The 21,050-nt window shown below is 42.3% G+C and overlaps 1 protein-coding gene across 1 annotated transcript in view; it reads right to left on the bottom strand.

Annotated features, from left to right (window-relative positions):
• Positions 1 to 21,050, bottom strand: part of ENPEP (glutamyl aminopeptidase) — a 68,901-nt gene that overhangs the window by 13,338 nt on the left and 34,513 nt on the right. Inside the window, exons 8-13 of the mRNA XM_015413659.1 lie at positions 19,783 to 19,848; positions 12,132 to 12,197; positions 11,308 to 11,459; positions 5,895 to 5,974; positions 446 to 585; positions 284 to 339 (exon numbers count right to left, since the gene is read on the bottom strand). Of these exons, the coding sequence (XP_015269145.1) occupies positions 284 to 339; positions 446 to 585; positions 5,895 to 5,974; positions 11,308 to 11,459; positions 12,132 to 12,197; positions 19,783 to 19,848 (560 nt within the window). The remainder of the gene's footprint in view (positions 1 to 283; positions 340 to 445; positions 586 to 5,894; positions 5,975 to 11,307; positions 11,460 to 12,131; positions 12,198 to 19,782; positions 19,849 to 21,050) is intronic.

Raw genomic sequence — 21,050 nt, 5'->3', positions numbered from 1 at the left:
CTCTTATTCCCAAGTAACTCTGTTTTAAGAAATGCAGAGTAGAATGTTACCTTATGTTTACATAGGATAATTCCCGATAGGTCTCTACTTAAATATTACTCTGACTAGCTAGACTTCAGTATTGTGAGACATAAATGATAATGCTGTATGCTTATGTTAACTCACTTTGTTATTCCCAAAACAGCAGTACTTGTAATGCCTATATATTAGGCTCGATCAGATTGTCATAAAGCCGAGCGTAAGTTTTTGAGTTCCCAGAACATTAACTTGTTAAAACACCTACCTGGCCAATGAAAAAGCATCCTCTAAAAAGCCAGCACGGTCAGCCAAAGAAAATTTCTAGTGGGAGCAAAAGGGAAAGGAGAAGCAGTTAGTGTCTGATTAATAAAACATGACTCGGTGTGTATTCCCCAAAACAGCCACCAAGTAATTGCATCATACTGACCTGGTGGTCGTTCATCATAACATTGGCTATGTCAGCCCAGGTTTCATTTTCATAATTGACACGATAAAAGCCAACATGATCTTGATTCACTTTCAAGAAAGAATCAAGAGTGGGATTGTTGGGCCGTGTAAGTGTAATGCCTGTGGTGGTAAAGAAACAGTAGTGAAGGGCTTACATACATAGGGCTACATGAAATATGTGCTCTCCAGACTTTTTAGTTGATTCTAGGAAGGATCAAAATCATCTTCATGGTTATGCTGAAAACCATGAGCTGCTAAGAATGAGGTACAAGATGGGAAATCTGACTCAGAAGCCACCTCAGCTGCTAACTTATTTGAAGACTTTAAACATCCCCCCCCCGCAACCCTCAGATGAGTCATAAGTTGATAATAAGCTAGAGGGCCCTGGGGACTCATGGGAAGGGGGGGACAACTTGGAACAACACCCCACAAAATCCCATCACTCCTTCATGTTCCCCTTTAAGCATTCTATGAGGTCTCAAGGGCTCGAGACAGCTGATTACAGTTTTCCACCTTTAATAATCCTTTAACTGACAATCAGCTTATCTTGACTTTCCATCCATTTTGAAGCATTTACAGTTCTTACCTGCAATGTTCCCTCTAAGCTGTAGAGTCTTGTGAGCAAAAATTCTACTTTGTGAGCCACTGGCATTAAAGTTGTGAGCGAGCAATTTGGCTACTGCATCAATTAGTTTGCTCTGGAGCCCTCCTTCCTGAGCTAAGACAAAAAGGTGTGAGCTGAAGGCTAAAAAACTGTGAGCTAGCTCACACTAACTCAGCTTAGAGGGAACACTGCTTACCTGTAACCATGTTTAGTCATCATGATTTTGGCACTCTAGTCTTGCATAATGGGACAGCATGCTCCATGCAATCCTCCTGATATTTGTAATTGCCATTTTGTGTGAATAGGGTATCACATGTATTTTTCCAGTTTCAGTATGTATAATAAAAAACCCAGATTTTTGAAGGTACATGTTTGCATGTACCAAATCTGGCAAATACATGCATTGCCCTGTTCACACAAAATGGCCACCACATGTATCTGGAAGATGATGGGCAGTGCACTCCCCTGATGTGTGAGTGGCAGCACCAAAATAACAATGACTGAACAGTACTTATTTTTTCTTTATCTTTAGGATTTACAAAGTCATATTCTTTTGCATACCTGGAGTTCCCTGAGCATGCAGAGACCCCCACCCTGTAGGTGGATGGCCCTGTTGTGTGGCTTTTGTAATCCGCACCAAAGCCAAGTGATAAAATCATGATCTTCCTTACACAGCTAATGCAAGGATTACTGACAGAATTTATGTGAAAAACTTGGAATGCACTATATAATCTGAAATGTTAACCTAGTAAGACTGAGCTGTTCATTACCCATTGAGACCAGCTCAAAACTTATGTTACCATGGAAAACCTGGTTTATTTCCACAAAGGGAAAAATTGACCTCAACTGTTGTAATAACAGTAAATGGCAAGAAGAAATAACTCTCAAACCATCTCTTTCCTAAAATGATCAACCGGTAACTAGCTTTATAACTTTCATTAGGCTGAGGGGGGTTTTTCTTTCCAGCCACATTTATCTTCTGTACGTTTTTGCAATTTATACTCTTTGGGGTTTTTCTTCTTCTGTGCCCTGTTTTGGTTCCCACAGATATATTTCATTTTGAAAAACAACAGCAATAAGGCAAACCCCCTCCTTTTAAGAAATGCTGTAGTTGATAGAATATGAGTTAACTCTGAATTCTTATTTCTGCTATTTCATAGCTAAAACTAAGCTAATTATGGAACCACCAGCATGAAGTTCTTTAACTTCTCCTTCTCCCTGTTCCAACAGCTTCTGAAGTCAATGAGGCAATGAGATGGTTACATCCTGTATCCACAGGAAACCTGAGCCAATTTAATTAAAACTGTTCTGTTAAGTTTGTTCCGTTAAATTGGTGGATCTTTTGGTACCCCAATTTAGAGTCTTTAACTCTGATAAAAGGATTGTTTCAATACTGAAACCAGCTTCTCAGCAGATGAACTTAAACGAAATTAATGAAATTGGTTTAATTGGCAATTTTCTCATCCAGACTAAGAAATATTTATTGCCCCAAGATAGATGAAGGTAATATCTTTGTTAATGTTTACTATTTGTCTTAGTGAAAGTATGATATTCAGCATATTTACTCAGAAGTATTTTTATTGGACTTGTTCCCTAGCAACTCTGTTTAGGTTTGCAGCCTGAGACTGAACCCAAATGGTTTTAACTTCTGTTTAGTACAAAGTGGTTGTTTATGGCATAGATATATTTTCTGCTATGAATTCTTATGTGTGGTGAAGATGGCAGCCTTCAGCACATGGTAAGGACTTAAGGCTGCCCGCTCTGGGTTGAGAAATACTTGAGGAAGGGAGGGACATCAATTGGATATAATACCCTAGAGTCCACCTTCCAAAGAGGCCATTTTTTCCAGGTGAACTGATCTCTGTCGCCTGGAAATCAGTTGTAATCCCAGAAGATCTCCAACCATCATCTGGAGGTTGGCAGCCCTATAAGGACTTGATTCCTTATATTTTCCACATGATTCAGTAGATGTCTGTCTGTGGCTGGTGATGATGAATGGGGAAGTTATTTCCCTGAGCTGTAAACATTTATAGATAGAGACTTTGTCTTCCTTGCTTTTTCTCCAGGATTTTCAGATTCCACAATACTGTTATTTATATATCTGGAAAGGTTTAAATACCACTTTTCAGGAAGGCATGTTTTAAAAATTAATTGATGTACTATGGGGAGGTTGTTGGGGTTTTTGTTCTTTAGTGAGAGACCGTATCTCAGAGGTTAGTGCTTAGATCCAGGCAGTTTTTTCTCTCAGTCTTGCCCTGCTCAGTTTTACCGTCTCCATAGACTTCTGACCATGTAGATCCCAGCATAGCCTCTTTGGTGGTCAAACTATTATTCCCCCCCATTTTTAAAAAATTTGTGCTGGTGGTGTACATATACATAAAATAGAGACAGCATTATGAAATATAGCTATTCCACTTGAGCAAAGTATGCACAGAAAGAATGTGGCATGGATAATTAAAATTATACACAGTAGGCCTTCTTTTATCCTCTTTTCCTAACATCCATGTCTGTAAGTGAAGACACTAGAAAGTGTGTTTGCCAGGTTCTCACTGACCACTGGCAGGAGATGGTGGGCCGTAGGGTTGCCTGATCTAGGTTGGGAAACTCCTGGAGATTTAGAAATGGAGCCTGGAGAGGACAGGAACCACAGTGGGTTACAATGCCATAGAGTCAATTCTCCAAAGCATCGATTTTCTACAGGTGAACTGATTTCAGTAATCTGGAGATGATTGTAATTCCAGAAGACCCCCAGGTCCCACCTGTAAATTGGCATCCCCTACTACAAAGGGTTACAAAATTTTGTAGTGGGAAATGAAGGAATAAGTAGAACTAAACTCTTTACAATAACGTAAGTCAGTAACTAGGGCTAGAGAACCAGCGACTACAAAAACATCCATGGTCATCTGTCGCACAACCCAAAAGCACACAGTTAAGTCACAGAAATGTTTTTACATTTTCATGTAGTAAAGTGGCCACTGATACTCATTGCAAACTTCTGAACAGTTAAAGGGCATGAGTGAGGCAAATAATGCCTTTTAGCATGAAATGCATAGTTTACGTCATGTCAGCCTGACTAAAAATCAGTCAACATATTTTAAAAATCAAATATAACATGCTACTGAATGTTGGTTTGGGTTTGTTGTTTTTTTACTTGATTTATAAATGGGGGAAATGCAAAACTAAAGGCATCTCTTATGAAAACAGCAATGGGACTGAATACTGCCCAGAGTAATCCAAATGATTTACAGGGGGATTACAAAAGAAAAAAGGTAAATCAAGCCCTTATATTTGCAAGATGAAGATCAGTAGACACTAGCTGCAGTTAATACCATAACAAATGGAAGGGCTCCCCCCAATTTTTATTCTAACCATTTAGTGTTTAAGCTTTGCAGAGCTGCACAAACTTCATAATTTGTGCTACAGCATGTCTTATGATTGGCTATAAAAGAATAGCCTACTGAAGCAATGTAAGTGGAGAGGCGATGAGTTTATGCCATATTGCATAAGGCACATAGAATGTAGAAAGGCTAGGGATATGTATAGTCTTTTGGCAGCAGTGATTCTACTCCCAGATCTGAGGTTAAGTATTTCTCCACTGTTGTCATGGACTTGGCCAATTGCACGCATTTCAAAAGCACTGAAGTGCACTGTATGGTTTAACGTGGTGACAGATAGGCTAATAGATGAGGGAATTCTGAATCCTCAGCAAACTGATATCTGATTGCTTCACCATGAATGCAGATCACAGATCACGCTCAACAGTGTCAACAGAATTGACTTTTGGAGGGTTGGCAGGGCAAATTCATTCATATCCTAACCATTTAGTGTTAATTGCTTAACCAGGGCTTTTTTTTTTTTTTAAAGATGTGCTGGAACTCTCAGGAGGGAAATGTTTTCAAATGTATACTGAAAACTCATGAACTTTTGAACACTTTTAAAATAATTTTGTCAAAGAGTTTCTGGAACCCCATTCCAGTGTGTTCCCCCAGAAAAAAAGCCCTGACTGGATTCAACCCCAGTGTAACACTTACCGCCCACCCCGTTATTGCAGATTTATGTAACTGAATTCATGTAGTGAATAACCTCTGTTGTCAGAACGGATTTGAGCTGGGTTTGGCGGAGTGCTTACATGCTTGCTGCACCACTTTCTCTACCCATAATCCAACATATTTACCATTCCACATTACAGCAGGTTTGCGGGAGACCAATAAATGTGGGATAGGTTAATAAGCAGATTACATGTTACTCCGGCAACTTGGTTGCATGACCTGATCTTACCCCTGGTCTGCACCTAGGCATATTCAAACAGTAATGGGCATCAGTCCTAAGTCTAGAGAAGGATCTAGTGCAGACATTGCTAACCAACCGAGGTACCATATTTTGAACCTAGCCACCTATTTTACAAGCTAAGGATTTTTTCCCCTTTGATGTTCACATGTACATGTAATTGTTTATAACAACAGCTGGAGATTAAAACCAATGAGTTGGTCTGAAATGGCTCTTGAGGGAGGGGCCACAGTTCAGTCACAGAACATGTGCCTTTGCATGTAAAAGGTGAGTATTCCTTAGCATCTCCCAAATTAAAGTATCTCAGGAAATTTCCTTTCAGGCTCCTTAGAGAGCTAGATAAACAGATGGTCTGATTTGATATAAGGCAGCTGTATAAGTTGTGTTCTGTCTCTGTGACATCCCTGCCTGTTCCTGTACATCATTCTTATTAAGTATTCTGAGCAAAGAAAGACTGATCTTTAAATCAAAGTTCACCAATTTCTTGAGTCTTGATAAAGAACACTGGGCAGGTAGCCATTGCCTGTTAGTTACTTACCTGACAATTCTGACATGTTGTAGAGTGTTACATTGGTCACATTCCCCTCGTACCATTTCACTGGAATATTCCACATGTAACTGGGGGGGAAATGGAAAACAGAGCAATATTTAAGAAAATAGAATCCAGATTCACTAAAGACAAGAGAATTGGATTTTACAAAAACCTTATAGAGATGGAAAAGATTATCACATCCCCGGACCAGAAGCTTATACGAAGACTTTATGTGTTGTTACTTGATGATCTGATGGTGGATGAAATAGTAAAAGGGAATATGATTCAATGGGGGCAGAATATTGGGCATACTATTAAATTAGAGCAGTGGGATCAAATATGGAAGAAAAATATTAGGATTACGAAAGCTATTCCGTATAAAGAAAATGTATATAAAATGTTTTATACATGGTATGTAACACCTGAAAGGTTAGCTAAAATTGACCTGAAATGTTCTAATAAGTGTTGGAAATGTGAAAATAAGGTTCGCTCATTTTACCACATGTGGTGGCATTGTGAAAGATCTACGAAATATTGGGTAATGGTACACAAGATCTTGCAAAAGGTACTAGGTATAGTCGTACCATTCACACCAGAGGCTTTGTTGTTGAATATTCTACCTGATAATTCTAACAGATGATCGCTATTTGATTGTTTTTTTTAACTACGGCTGCTAGAATCCTCTATGCAAAATATTGGAAACTACCGCAGATACCGACAAAACGACAGCTTGTAAACAAATTCTTGGAGGCTGTGGAATTGGATAAATTGACTTTATAGATAAAAGGTGCAATGGACTCGACATTCCAGAATACTTGGTCATGGTTCTACAACTGGTATAATAAACATATGTAGGCAAGCTTGCAAGAAACAGACTAAGAATTTACTAAATGAAATATATGCCTGTTAGGATGATAGAGACAGAACAGTTGCTTACACAGTTCATGAGAAATTGTTATTAAGGTTGATTAGGCATCAGTATAAACATTGGTAAAAATGAAAATAACCCCCATGTACATTAGTATGTATGTATATGTTATGTTTGTTTGTGTATGTTATGTGAAAACACTTGCTTATCACAAAATGCTGCTGAGCCAGTCAACCAAGCCAGCACTGTAGAAGGCAAGACCATCAAGCACTGATGATAGCTGCTTTAGCTGCCTTCTAACAGGTCTGCTTCTCACTTCTATTCCTTCCACCCAGCTCCATAGTTTTGTCCACTCAGCTGGATCTTCTCTTTGCTTTAATTTCTTCCCCTCTTTTCTGTACCTTTCTCCTCCTTCCTTTTTGTTCTCTTCCTTTCATGATTTTCCTTCATTTCTCTCTCTCCCCACCTTTTAATTTTTCTGTGACCTTTCTTATTTTCAAGTATTGGTCTTAACTCCTTCTCATGTGTGTTCTGCTTGGCAACTTAGAACATACCCAATAGGAGCAAAAATGAAGGGATTGGAACATCTTGGACCAGGTTATCTACACAAACACACACACATACTGCCTGTGTTGTTTGCAATGAAAGCTAAGGTTCTCTGTTTGTGGCAGACTCATCAGAAAATACTGTTTTCTGGGAACTGGGAGAGGAAGGGTGCTTGAAAATTGGCCCCCAATTTCAGGGTGATGACAGGAGTTGCAGTGCCTAAAATGAAGTGATTGGAACATTTTAGACCAGGTTACATACACGATAGGCAACATGTAATATGAGAGCTCTTAAGCAACCTGTCATGTGTGTCTAATACTCAAATTGCCAACCTGCCATGGAAGGTTGCTGAGTGACACACTCTCAGCCAGCCCGATATCACAGAGCTGTTGTGAGGATGAAATAGAGGGCAATGGAAGCTGTCTTGGGGAAGAAAAAAGGACAATTGCTATTGTTTCATTAAGTATCACTGCAACTCTTTTGGCAGGTGAAAGAACTGCTCATTAAGTATTCAAACTCCTCTTAAATATTGTGAGCACAGTGGTTTGGATCAGAGCCACATGGGAGGACCACACGGAACCTTTGGCTGAGGCCCAGGGTGGCTCTCAGTAGGCCTGTTCTTAGGGCATTGCTTTTCTGCTTAGGAAAGGTCTGCACTTCCTCTAATGATGTTAGGGTTGCCAAGTCCATTTTAGCTCCCAGCGGGGAATTTGGGGGGTGTTCCCAGACGGGGCAGGGGACATCCGCCCCCCCGCCTGCCCGCTGGGAAATGCCAGCTCCCCGCACTTAAAGGGGCCTCTTTAAGTGCAGGGAGCTGGAAGGTTTTGCATGCCTGTTCTCCGCTTGCTGGCTGCAGGTGTTGGGGCTTGGGGGTGGGGCTTCCCCTGTCAGCCAGCTGGCCGGTGGTGGGTAGAACCCCCCAAAAAGCGGGGGACCCCTGCCAAACCGGGGGGGGGTTGGCAACCCTAAATGATGTAAAATGCAACTGAGCAGCAGTGAATGCCAAGGCTTAATAAACCTATTTATATTAATGATGAGCCACAACTAACAACATTCACAGGCTACAAACGTGGACCACCTATATTTTGGTAGTAGGTGCTGTGGAGTTCACTACACTATCTTACGATGTTCTGATGTAACTTTGCACTAGGACATCAAATGTTTCTCAGATGCCTGTGGGGGGGGAAGGATGTTTCTATACCTTCTGGCATTGTTCTGAAGCATATTGTCAAAAGATAGTTCCTGCATTATCTAGGCAACTGACTCTAGAGCTTCTATGCTGAGCTGTGTGCTGAAGACATGGAAATAAGTTGTGGTAAACTTCACATCCCACCTTCTGAAATTAACAAAAAATTGGGGGGGAAGGGATTTTTCCACACCCCCACCATCACCCTGGGAGGGAAGGGAGCATAATATCACCTGATCTTGTTAGGTCCTGGAAGCTAAGCAAGTTTACTATTTGGAGGGGGGCCCACCGAGGAAGCCTCTGCAGAGGAAAACAATGGCAAACCACTGCTGCTCATCACTTGCCTTGAACGCCCCTTGCTGGGCTCCCCATAAGTTGGCTGCAACTTGGCAGCACTTTACACACAAAGATCACCACCCTGTTTCTTCCTAAAACTTTTTCTGGGTGACACTTTCATTCAGCCAGGGTTTTTGTTTGTCTATTTGTTTGTTTTTGGGTGTCTGCTTGGGATTGCGAATAGAAGGAAGATGTCAAGCACCAGATGGATGTTAAGCAATAGGTGGGTCATGATCCATCACTGATGGCTTACTTTCAACTGGATGGATCACAAGTTGTATTGGCCTGTCCTACAAGTTCCAGGAAAAAATGATATTTCTACTGATTCAAACTTATGCCAAACACTGCCCTATTCATATATAGGTGATGATGATAATTATGTGCTAAACTGAAAAGGGTGGATAAAAAAATAACAATATTGAAACAGTATACAGTGGAAAACCCTGAGTTGGATGGCCCAGTGTAGTCCAAGCTTGTTAGATCTAGGAAGCTAAGCAGGGTCAGCTGGCCAGCAGGCCCAGAAGGTGACCAGGGGAATTTCCCTGTGCAGGATGAAGCCACACCCGCTATCGTAGGCTCCCACTGCAGGCCGCTACAGCAGAGCCTGGCCCGTGGTCTTAACATCTAATTGACTATGAGCGGAAACATCGCAGAACATCCGGGCAGTGGAAATTCATTCCTGTAATATACCATCTAGATTAAATCAATCAGCCGCCAGCATTTTGTATTTATAATGTTTTATTGTATGGTCAAATACTGTGTATTTTAATGTATTTATGCTTTTATGGAAGCCACCCTGAGCCCGCTTGCGGGGAGGGTGGGGTATAAGTTTGTTAAATAAATAAATAAATAAATAAATAAATCTCACAGGAATACACCCTCCCATGCAATTTCCCCAGGACGTCCTGGGTGGGTGGGGCTCCAGTAACATCTTTAAAAGGGGAGACAGCTAAAGGCCAAGGAGGATGTGCCAGGACATTCTCCACTAGGTAATGGAGTGTCCCTACATGGGAGAGGAAGTGATTTATAGGTGAGTTTAACTCCCTCCTCTCCCAGTACTGAGGCCACAAAGGACACTGGAGGGCACCCAAATTCAAGAGTCCAGCCTGGTAATCTCAGCTTCTGACATTTAAGAACTAACAGGAAAGCACTGGCTTGGTAGTTAAAGCAACCCTAATAGTCATTTGAAAGTAACAGCAGGATGCAGGAGTGCTAATTGAGTGCTAATCTCAGCATTCTCGATGTTTCGGTCTATTGAAGCTCACCTTTTGAAACACGTAGTGAAGTGGGTAAAGATTTATGACTGGATCAAAAAGTGCCATTAGGTGTCTCCCTGATGGAAGCACAGTAGGGTTGCCGACCTCCAGGTGGTGGAAAGGAAGCAAACAACCGTGATGTATTGTGCCAAAAAAAGTCTTCACAGACTAGGAAATTCTTTTTCCGATATTCAGTTTACTTGAAGCAATTGATGGCATTTGAATTGCTTCAAGTAAACTGAATATTGGGAAAAGAATTTTCTAGTCTGCGAAGACTTTTTTTGGCACAATACATCACGGTGGTTTCTTTCCTTTCTCCCTCCATCCCGTGATCTCTCTCTTTGGTTTGCAACCTCCAGGCGGTAGCTGGAGATCTCCCAGTATTACAACTGATCTCGAGACAATGGAGATCAGTTCCCTTAAAGAAAATGACTGCTTTGGAGGTTGGACTCTATGGTATTGTACTCTAATGAGGTCCCTCCCCTCCCCAAACCCTGCTCTCCCCAGGCTCCACCCCCAAAATCTTCAGGTATTTCCCAACCAAGAGATGGCAGTCCTAAAGCACAGTATAAGTTGCTATGTCCCTGGTACCTTGTTGTATCTAGGCCAAATAAATTTGAACACTAACAGGTTCAAACGTTGGTAATGCTCTGCAGATTGGGCAAAATGTTAGCACTTAACAGTGGGAGGGTGATATCTCTGCTACTGGGAATATTGTTGTCAAGTATTGGGTGCAAGCCTTCCAATGAGTGGTGATAATATTTGACTTGGTTGGTTGGTTTTCCTGATAAATTATTTGGGTGGTAACCAGCCCGGTGCCTATGAAATTACTTACGATAACTATTATTAGCAACTGATTGTATTTAACCTGGTTGTGGAAATGGGTGACAATTCCAAGCATCAAAAGTGGGTGGTCAAGATATTATAAATTGCTAAAATGGACACACTGATGGACAAAGCTCACCAAAGAAACATCCAGAGTTTTGTTGAATGGTAACAAAAACCAATTCCATTAAATTCATGCCAGAACAACCATTATGAATCATGTTCCTAATCTAGAAAGATTATTTTCATGTAATTTCAAAGTTCTGAAGTTTTATTTTTTAAAAGCAAAGGTATTGCAAAAATAAAAAATAATCATGCGATTCAGCCACTTAGAGCTGCAAAAGAACTTAGCTAGACCCAGCCAATGTAGCAACAGCAGACTGAACTATGGAGCAACTGTACCTGAATGTCGAAGGTGGCTGGGAAGCATTTGCTTTGGGGCCCAGGAGAAACCGTTTCTGAGTGACTTTTGAGTTAGAGTCCACATTCAGCACAGGGTATCCCATCTGCCGGGTCCAGGTGTCCATCACTTCTTTCACTGGTTTACCACTTGCCTAAGAGTAAAATGAGGTGGTAATGATCAGAAAACCAAAGCAGTTCCAATTGGGGGCAGGAAAAGCCACCTCTGCTGCAAAAGGAGAAGTGAGCAGGGTGAAGTCGTGCAGGGCAGTGTCCACTCACCCCAACCACATGCCACTTACTGCTCACATCTCAGCCACTGACATCACTTGCTGCTGTCAGTCATGCTCACTCAGCTCGGGAGTCACATGTGGCTCTTAGACATGCCACTTTCAGCTCTTCTGAGCACTGTTCTCCGTTGCGGCTCCTGCCCTGGGTTTCAGGTCTTTGCCTGGGACTGCTTGTGGTTGGCAGGTGGTGTTCACTTTGAAACAGCCATTACCAGAAGAACAGATAAGCTGTGAGCCTCCCTGAGGTTCATGTCATGGATTTAAGTAAAGGTGGCTCTTGTCAGAGCTGCTGAGAGCCACCATGGGCTCCTTGGCAAAGACTCCACCTGTTTTATGAGAGTTCCAGGGCTAAAAAGGAAAGGCATGGGAATATCCTAGCTCAGGTTATCTCCAGACATACACCCTCCATGCTGTTTGCAGTGGAAACTAAAAATCTCTGTTTGTGGCAGGCACAACTCATCAGAAAATATTGCTAACATTTCATATCTTCACAAACAAACATTTCATATTATGAGTCTAAATTTTTGCAAGACGTACCTCTTCCAAGGCTCTCCAGAAATCATCCGTTTTTGCATTTTTGAAATGATAGTTGGTTAAGTATTTCTGTTGGGGGGGAAGAAGTGAGACAATGACTACACACTGTAAATCTCACTCATCACAAGAGGGGTTTGATATTGTATTTCTTGAGCTTGTGTCCTCGTATACTCATCCTATGGTATTCAAAATAGCACCCATGAGATTCTCAAGTGGTCCCTCAGGGAGTGATCAAACTCTCTAGACCTATATAACTTCAGCAGTATTACTGGAACTTGTGCTTACAGGCCTTTCTCTGTGGTATTTGATGGCTACCCTCCTGCCAGCATCGACTTCATGCTCACTATTGGTTTACAGTTGTTTACTAGGTACTGGAATTAATTTATAAAATCTTAAATGGCTCAAATCTTACAAACAGCAGAATACACTTTGTTGATATTCTGGCCATGTTTTGAATCCATCTAATGAAAGCCAGTAGAGAGGCTCCAGAGCAGGAAGCTGCTCTGTCACTTCTGAGGGAAACCTGGGACGTAGGGGAGTGTTAGGAATTGCCAGAAACTAGGGTTGCCCCTGACAACCAGTGAGGGGCTTACCACCAGCAGGGGAAGGCTTATCTCAGTGATGCAGCAATGACACTGGCAATGCCGCAATGACACTTCAGTTTGGTGTAGTGGCTAAGTGCGCGGACTCTAATCTGGGAGAACCGGATTTGATTCCCCACTCCTCCACTTGCACCTGGCTGGATGACCTTGGGCAAGCCATAGCTCTGGCACAGCTGTTCTTGAAAAAGAGCAGTTTCTGTCAAGAGTTCTCTCAGCCCCACCTACCTCACAGGGTGCCTGTTGTGGGGAGGGGAAGGGAAAGGAGTTTGTAAGCCGCTCTGAGACACCTTTGGGTAGTGAAGGGCGGGGTATAAATTCAATCTCTTCTTCTCTTCTTCTTCTACTCTTGGATGGACCAGAAGGGACATCATCCCATTGCTGGCAACACAGGATGCTCTGGTATTTGTGCTTAAATTCTTTCTGGGGCCAGCAGCAAGGCCTCCCCAGCCCACCTGTACCCAGCCCCCAGGCTGGCCCTGACAAGACCACTTACATGGGTAACAGGGGACAGCAACGGATGGGACAAGGCAGCAGAGGTCAGCGGAGGTGACCCCGCTGGCAGAACTGGAGGACATGTGGGCAGCCAGCCTTCCCCCCGGGTGGGCAGACAGGGTGTGACAAACTCTATGGTAGAAGCTGTTTTTACCATAGAGTTTTTGCTCAAATTCCAGAGCATCCCCCTGTCACCAGTGATGCAAATGACATCACTTTGGTGTGCACTGGAAGTGGCATCACTTGACAGCCCTACCAATGTTTCTGACAATTCCTAGAGCTACCCTGTCATTTCCAGGTTTCCCCCAGAAGTGAAATAGTGGCACAGATGATGCAGGCATTTTAAAAAAAAATTCTGCCACTGCTGCTTGGAGTAGCAGGCAAAGAGGGCTGTTGGCAGGAGACCTCTCACCCTAACTGGAAGCCTTACAACCCTATAGCACTGTTATGCCATATCTTTTGATAGTGAGTTAATATATTAGAATTTGCATGGTGTAATGATTAAAGTGTCATACTATGATGCGGAATTCCCAGGTTCAGATCTGCCATGAATAGTAGTTGGATCACTTTGGACCACTAACCTAACCTGCCTCACAGGGATGTTGTGAGGATAAAATGGAAAAGGGGAGGAGGGCGGGGTAAAAATATAATAAATAAATAAATAAAAGTAGGGTATAAATATCTAAGTAAAGATATCTGTAGTTATATCCTACAAATAAGTGGCAGGGTATGAGCTTTCGTGAGTCACAGTTCACTTCTTCAGAAGCCTCTTCTGAGCTACTGGACTCTTGCTCTTTTCTACTGCTACAGACAGCCTGGGACTCTCCATGCAGAACTCAGAACCTGGACTGTGCCAGGGGGCAGAACAAGCTTCCTAGACCTTTCTAGACCTAATTTCATCCTCATACCTGTATTTGGTTTTCATTGTTGTAATGTGCTTTGGGAAGAATGGAATAGCTAGTCAAATGTGCATACCAGCTCAGATCCATTTAAATGAAAGAACAGCGTCGAAGGCCAGATTCTCAAAAGAATTTAGGTTCTGATTTGACAGCTGCAATCCTATCCACGTTTACTTGACAGCATGCCCTAGTGATGTACTCTGACATAAACACTGCATTGTGCTGGGGTGCATTAGGTTCACATTAGGTGGGAGGTTCCAGTAAACAAAGTGGACCTTATGAGGTCCAGCAGTAAGAGTGCTGAGCAGCCAACTGTTTCAATTACTTGTGGCAATTCTAGCCAGGGGGGATCAGCAAGATGAATTAAATGGGAGTGTCATTTTTTTTAATTAAAAGAGTGTGTCCTGATGTAAGCAGAGATACAAATGTAATTCTTGTTAGCAACCCCCCCACCCTCAATTTGGCATTATTGTACAGATTGTTCTGTTTGTAGCCTGATCCACCTTATGCCCCATCATCTTAAAATAGCTCTCATCCATTTAACAAGACAGGGATATATAACACAAGTACAGAGTGTAGACTTTGGTAAACAAGAAAGCACATGGCCCTCTCCGGGACAAATGTGCTGCCCAATAAAACATGTCAGGCTGGAAAACGCTGACTCCCAAAGTCACCGTTGGATAAAGAATAGCGTTGTCCTTTGGAGAGCCTGACTTGCTTTCAGGGACCAGCAAATGGATCCTGCAGACATGTAAGACTAGGAGGTGAAAAAAGGTTTATTTTTCCACTCTGGGCTTTATTGTCAAAGAACAGCTGGGTTTTTTTTTGCTGAATTGACTCTTCAGGTATGTGTGTACGCTGGCTGTTTTTAACTGAGATGGATTTCCCCCCCGGATTTATACCTGAGATCAGCTTGAAAAAGAAATAGTTGAATGATGGGGAGAATGTATGTCAACTACTTTGTTGGATGATGCATTCTTTATGGCTACAATTTCATGCATGGCTTGTTAGGAAATGGAGGGTAAATAGTACAGGTGGCCATTTACCAAGTGATAATTTACCATAGCATACATAACACCACTTTGTAAACTGATCAGAAATGTTATCCTGCCAAGCCATGAGGAGAGTTTTACCACTTCCTGCTTTTCCAGTTTTTTGGGGAGGACAAGTACAAATATGTGGTAAAACTTTCCACAACACTTTGTAAGATAATACCGTTGACTCAAAAGCCAAGTGGTTGCACTCACACTATGGCAAAAGACACCACTTGTTAAATCACCCACTGATGGGAAAGTATAATCCACAAAGAGTACATATCCATCAACTGTCATGGTCTCAGACCATCTTTACGCATATCTGGCTCATGTGGTTGACTGTACCTCTGCTGTTGTTCCACATTGTTCTACATGCCAGGGGATGTAGAAAAACTTTACCTACATGGTAGGGCTTCCTCACATGTAAGTCAACCACACAGGGGCAGATGTTAGGCATTCTTGAGAATGATTTGTAAGCAACTGTAAAGGTGGCAACCACTAGATCAGTGTGGAAATTACTGTAACACATCACATGCCTTTGAAAAGTGTTCAGAAACTTCCATTAGCACAAAATGTGGCAGCCAGATTGTTGGTTGATAACCACCACCATTAACATTAGTCCCATTGCTTAAAAACTTTCTTTACTTGTCATAAGCTAAATTCAAAATGTTGCTGTTACTCTGTAAAGGCTAAACTGAGGCCTGAGATACCCTGTACCACATGAACTGCCCTGAGTTTACCAATCTCCAGGTGGTGTCTGGAGATCTCTTGGGATTACAACTGATATCCAGGTGACAGAGATTAGTTCACCTGGAGAAAATGGCCAGTTTAGAAGCTGTACTCTGTGGCAATATAACCCACTGGAGTTCTCTTTCCCAAACCGTGCCCTCTTCAGGATCCACCCCCCAAATTTCCAGGTATTTCCTAACCTGGAACTGGCAACCTGCCCACCATTTAAGGTCTTCATATGAAGCTGTTCTCCATCTGAGTAGAGAGAGATGACTATTGTCAATGCTCCCTCTAAGCTGTGCTCTACTGTAGAAGAGGGCCTTTTCTGTTGTGACACTCAAATGTTGGAATTCTCTACCCAGGCACATTTGTTTTTATCAATATCAGCTGAGTTCCATCTTGTTATAGAATGCTTTTAATAGTGTTCAATATCATTTTATTTGTTTTTACTGCTGTCCTTTATTTTAACCCTGCTAATACTAGTCTTAAGTGTTATTTATTATTAGACAGGTTCATGGAGGATAGGTCTATTAGTGGTTACTAGTTGTGGTTACTGAAGGGAACATCAACATTCAGAGGCAGTCAACTTCTGAACACCGATGCCAGGAGGCAACATCTAGCAAAGGTCTCTATGCCCTGTTGTTGGATCTCCAGAGGAACTGGTTGCCCATAGTGTGAGACAAGATGCTGGATGAGATAGACGACTGGTCTGATTCCGCAGAGCTCTTATGTTATTATGTATGTTCCATCTTAAACTTCTAGATGGCTCCTGCTATTTCTTCATAACAGATCTGACCCACTCACTTCAATCAGCATTCTTTACTATGCTTATGCCTTCCAGTTGATTTACAGTGCAATCCTAAACAGAGTTATGTTGACTATAATAGATTTAGAAGAGGGTGTCTCTGTATAGGACAGCTTTATCCAAACTGTGCTGATCCCTTTGTAAGCATAACATAAAAGACTAGGTTATGATACAGATTGTTGAGGATGAAGCAGGAGGGTAAGTAGCCGGGCCTTCTGACACACTTCCGGTGATGTCAGGGGGTGTGGCCTTCTGTCACTTCCGGTGATGTCAGGGGGCGTGGCATATGCAAATAAGTTATGCTAATGAGTTATGCTAATGAGCTCCGGCAGCTCTTTTTCTACAACAAGACCCCTGTCCCTTTGTAAGCATAACATAAAAGACTAGGTTATGATACAGATTGTTTGGGACACCACAACAGCCCTGGGAAAGGGCCATGCTCCCTCCCACCACCAAACCCCCTCACTGATAGAGGTTCAAAGATCTGGCTAGAGAGAAATGCAGCACTGCTTGCATGCCCTATTGTGAGACTGGAGGAATTCCAGGCGGCAGCCCACCAGGACCTATCCCAGTAAGGTAAATGGCCAATCTGCCACAGGTTTGGATTGTTTACATTATAAATACCTGCACTATGCATACTCCTAGTGAAGAACTCTTCCTTCCTTCAGTGGTACAGCTTTATTGGCCTTAAACATAACCACACTAATATATATATATATTTAATCTCCCCTTTCCCTTCTAAAACCACTCTAATTATTTTTCTCCAGAGTACGTTTTCATGAGAATACAAGTTTATTGAGCTGTGCATTGCTGAGTTCTGAGGCAGGCCCAGTACTAGAATAACTAGTACAGGTGGGCAGCATGTTTCCCGCCTGGAATTAAACCCAAACAAATGGGAACCATATAAACTAAGCTTGTGGATTGATCTTAAAGATGCCACTGGACTCAAACTTCATTCTGCTACTTCTCGACTAGACAGACATATTGCTTGCTTTGTTCCGAGCTCCCACACAGAGACAGAACTAGGGTCACCAAAAGGTCTGCATGAAGCATGAATAACATATTCTTGCATGGTTCAAGTACTCTTTTGGTTTATTTTTATATTTTGTATTTTCGTCTTTTCTTTTGCAAGCCCCTTAGAGGGTTGAGTCAACATGCGGCCTATATTATTGCAAAATAAACAAAGCAGAGAATATTTTGCCAGGGAGTACATGTGTGAGAGAGATTTATTTCGTCCCCCCCCTTAAAAAGTGGTATGGATGCTTTTGAAGTATCCTTGTTTTCTCTCTCTCTCTCCCTCTCCCTCTCTCTCTCTCTCTCGCCCTTTGTGTGTGTGTGTGTGTGTGTGAGAGAGAGAGAGAGAGAGAGAGAGAGAGAGAGTGACTAACCCACTGAAGTAGATTCTTCACAACCACCTGTCTCCTCTTCATACCATGTAACAGACCACAGTCATACATGAGCTGTTAATCCTCCTCAATTCCCATGCCAGCAGTGTCCAACTAGGATCAGTTTCCAAATTGGTAAAAGTCCTGGGGATGCTACTTGGGTAAATCCACACATTTCCTGGGATATACATGAGTTTCTCCAAAAGGGCTCAATAGTGTGATTTGCTGTTATCCTTTTCTCTCATTTAATGGGTGCTGTTTGACAAGCTATATCCAAGAGTATGTTGTCCATTTTTCTATAGCTTTTTAGCTTGCTACACTGTGCTACACTGTGGTCGAATCCACCTGTGTGTTTCTTGCTGGTTTCCTGACATTTTTCACTCCTGTCCCCCAACAAACTGTTTACATTTACATCCGGTTTCATGCTGGCAGTGCGCCAGTATAAAAACCAGTGTCTGCATATGTTTCCTGCCCTCTGGTAGTGACTCCATTGTCATAGCTACTTTGCACTGATTTAAATGAATGCTGTTCTTTACTGCTCTAAACCCCTCATTGCTATGTGCCAGTCCTCAAAATTTTTATTTGAAATTTACTAACCCCCAGAGGCCGTCTAGTCATGAACAATAGATTGTGATTAGATAACTGGGGGGGGGAAAAGACAAAGTGGACAGCTCCCCTAATGCTAACTTGAAAGCAGAGGTGCAGCAGTTCTAAACCACATGGGATAACCAAGCTGATTCTAAAATGCATATGTAGATTCGGCCTATGACAGTAGATGGCGATGTTTGACTCACTCATAGCTACGGAGGAACTTCTGTGCATAACTACACTCGTTTTCATTAAGGCAACCTAAAACTGGAGTCTGCAGAGTAATTGTTACCTGCTTGTGACATGACAGAACCAACTGGTGCCTCCTGCTATAACTTTGAGCTTTGTGGTGATGGAAACTGGGCTTGGATGTCTTTATCATTCTGTCTCCAGGCACTAGATGCATCCATGGTACAATGGCAGGCAGTAGGCAAAGGACATTGTGTACAACATGAGCAAGCAGAAACTACATGGGTACAGACCCATGTTGTTAGTTTGCACGACAGCACTACCCCTTCCTTTGTGAAGCTTAGACTGTTGTTGAAATTAGCCAGCCACCCTGTGTGATTTCTGTTTGTTTACTTTGAAGTTCTGATGTGATACATTGAAAACTTGTTGGTTCTCCCCCACTCCCAGCAACAGCCCTTGTTGAGTCATCTCAAGATAACAGGCATGGGAGTGACTTTTGGGGTGGTTTATCTGTTACAATGATGCAGGGCAAATTTGACCTGGATACATCATCTCAGTCTAGACTGTTCTTGTATGTGTACTTGATGTGTATAACTTCATAATTGCTGTTATCAGGGATTTCACACAGAGATAGATTATGGCCTTTTGGGGGGGGGGGAGATGGATGAAGATATCCTTCTGCAGAATGCCTGCAGCACACTTGGATGTACTTGATGTGTATAACTTCATAATTGCTGTTATCAGAGATTTCACACAGAGATAGATTATGGCCTTTTAGGGGAGGGGAAATGGATGGAGATATCCTTCTGCGGAATGCCTGCAGCACACTTGGAGAACTATGGAAGTTAAATAGTTAAATCAACATCTCATGCTAGGATTCAGGTTACTAACAGTTCCTCTTTTTGTAGTTCTTTTTGTGCATAAATCATACCTGACATCCTGTTTTGAAGTTTGCTGGTGAGATCCAGTCTTGAAGCATCCTGAGGATTGATGCTCCCTAAACAAAGATACAAAGGTTTTTGTCTTAGTTTCAAGTGGTCATATTCTTGGTTCTTGAAGAAGTTATTGCTTGTGGAAACAAGTGGTATAGATTGATAAAATGTAGCTTTCTTATTTCTGTACAACCTGGCAATGTATTATTGTTGTTGTTGTTGTTGTTAACAACAACAACAACAATAATAATAATAATTCGATTTCTATCCCGCCCTCCCAAAGGCTCAGGGCAGCTCACATGCGGCAAAACCGAGATATAAAATACAATAAAACATATAATAAAATACAACATTTAAACACAGTAAAACCTTCCTATAACACGGTGCTGTACCTATATTAATCATCCAAGATGGGAACAATCATCCAAATTTGGCAGCCAGCTCTCTCAGTAGCGCGGTCTCCCGCTACGCTGTCTCTATACTTCGGCCAGGCCATGCTTGCCCCCCTTTAATAGGGCAGCCGATGGTACACCACCTCAGTGGTAGGGTAGTGGCGGCGGCGGCTCCTACTTGAATGCCTAGTGGAAAAGCTCTGTCTTACAGGCCCTTGGTAACTGCATAAGGGCCCGTATATATAAGAAAATGTATATTGTGGAAAGTGCCATCAGTTCACAGCTAACTTACAGCCAATGCTCCCTCTAAGCTGTGGAGTCTTGTGAGCAAGAATTCTACTTTGTGAGCTATTGGCATTAAAGTTGTGAGCGAGCGGTTTTGGTTACCGCATAAATTAGTTTGTTCTGGAGCCATCCTTCCTGAGCTAAGAGAAAAATGTGTGAGCCGGAGGCTTAAAAACTGAGCTAGCTCACACTAACTCAGTTTAGAGGGAACACTGCTTACAGCGTGACAAGAGAGAGACTGGGGTGATTTGCCACTGCCTTCCTCTGTGTTGCAACCTTGGACTTCCTTGATGGTCTCCCATCCAAGAACTGGTCAGGATCAACCCTGCTTAGGTTCTGAGATCTGATATGATCATGCTAGCCTAACCCATCCAGTTCAGGGCACACTATTCCTTCCATTTAGATTAACAGCTTACTTTACTCTGTCATCAGTTTATGAACATAATGAGCCAGCAGCCACAGATTTGAGGCTAGCATGAATCAGCCAACTTCCATCATGAATGTTGCCTCTGACTTGGCATGGCAGGAAGGCAGGGGAACTCCCCCCTCCAGCCACAAAACACTTCATCCAAGGCCTTGCTTAGTTTCTG

Source organism: Gekko japonicus, unplaced genomic scaffold (genome assembly GCF_001447785.1).
Source record: "Gekko japonicus isolate JY-2015 unplaced genomic scaffold, Gekko_japonicus_V1.1 scaffold517, whole genome shotgun sequence".
Classification (NCBI taxonomy): Eukaryota; Metazoa; Chordata; class Lepidosauria; order Squamata; family Gekkonidae; genus Gekko; species Gekko japonicus.
Note: the sequence above shows the minus strand (reverse complement) of the source record. Positions and strands in the feature narration are given on the sequence as shown.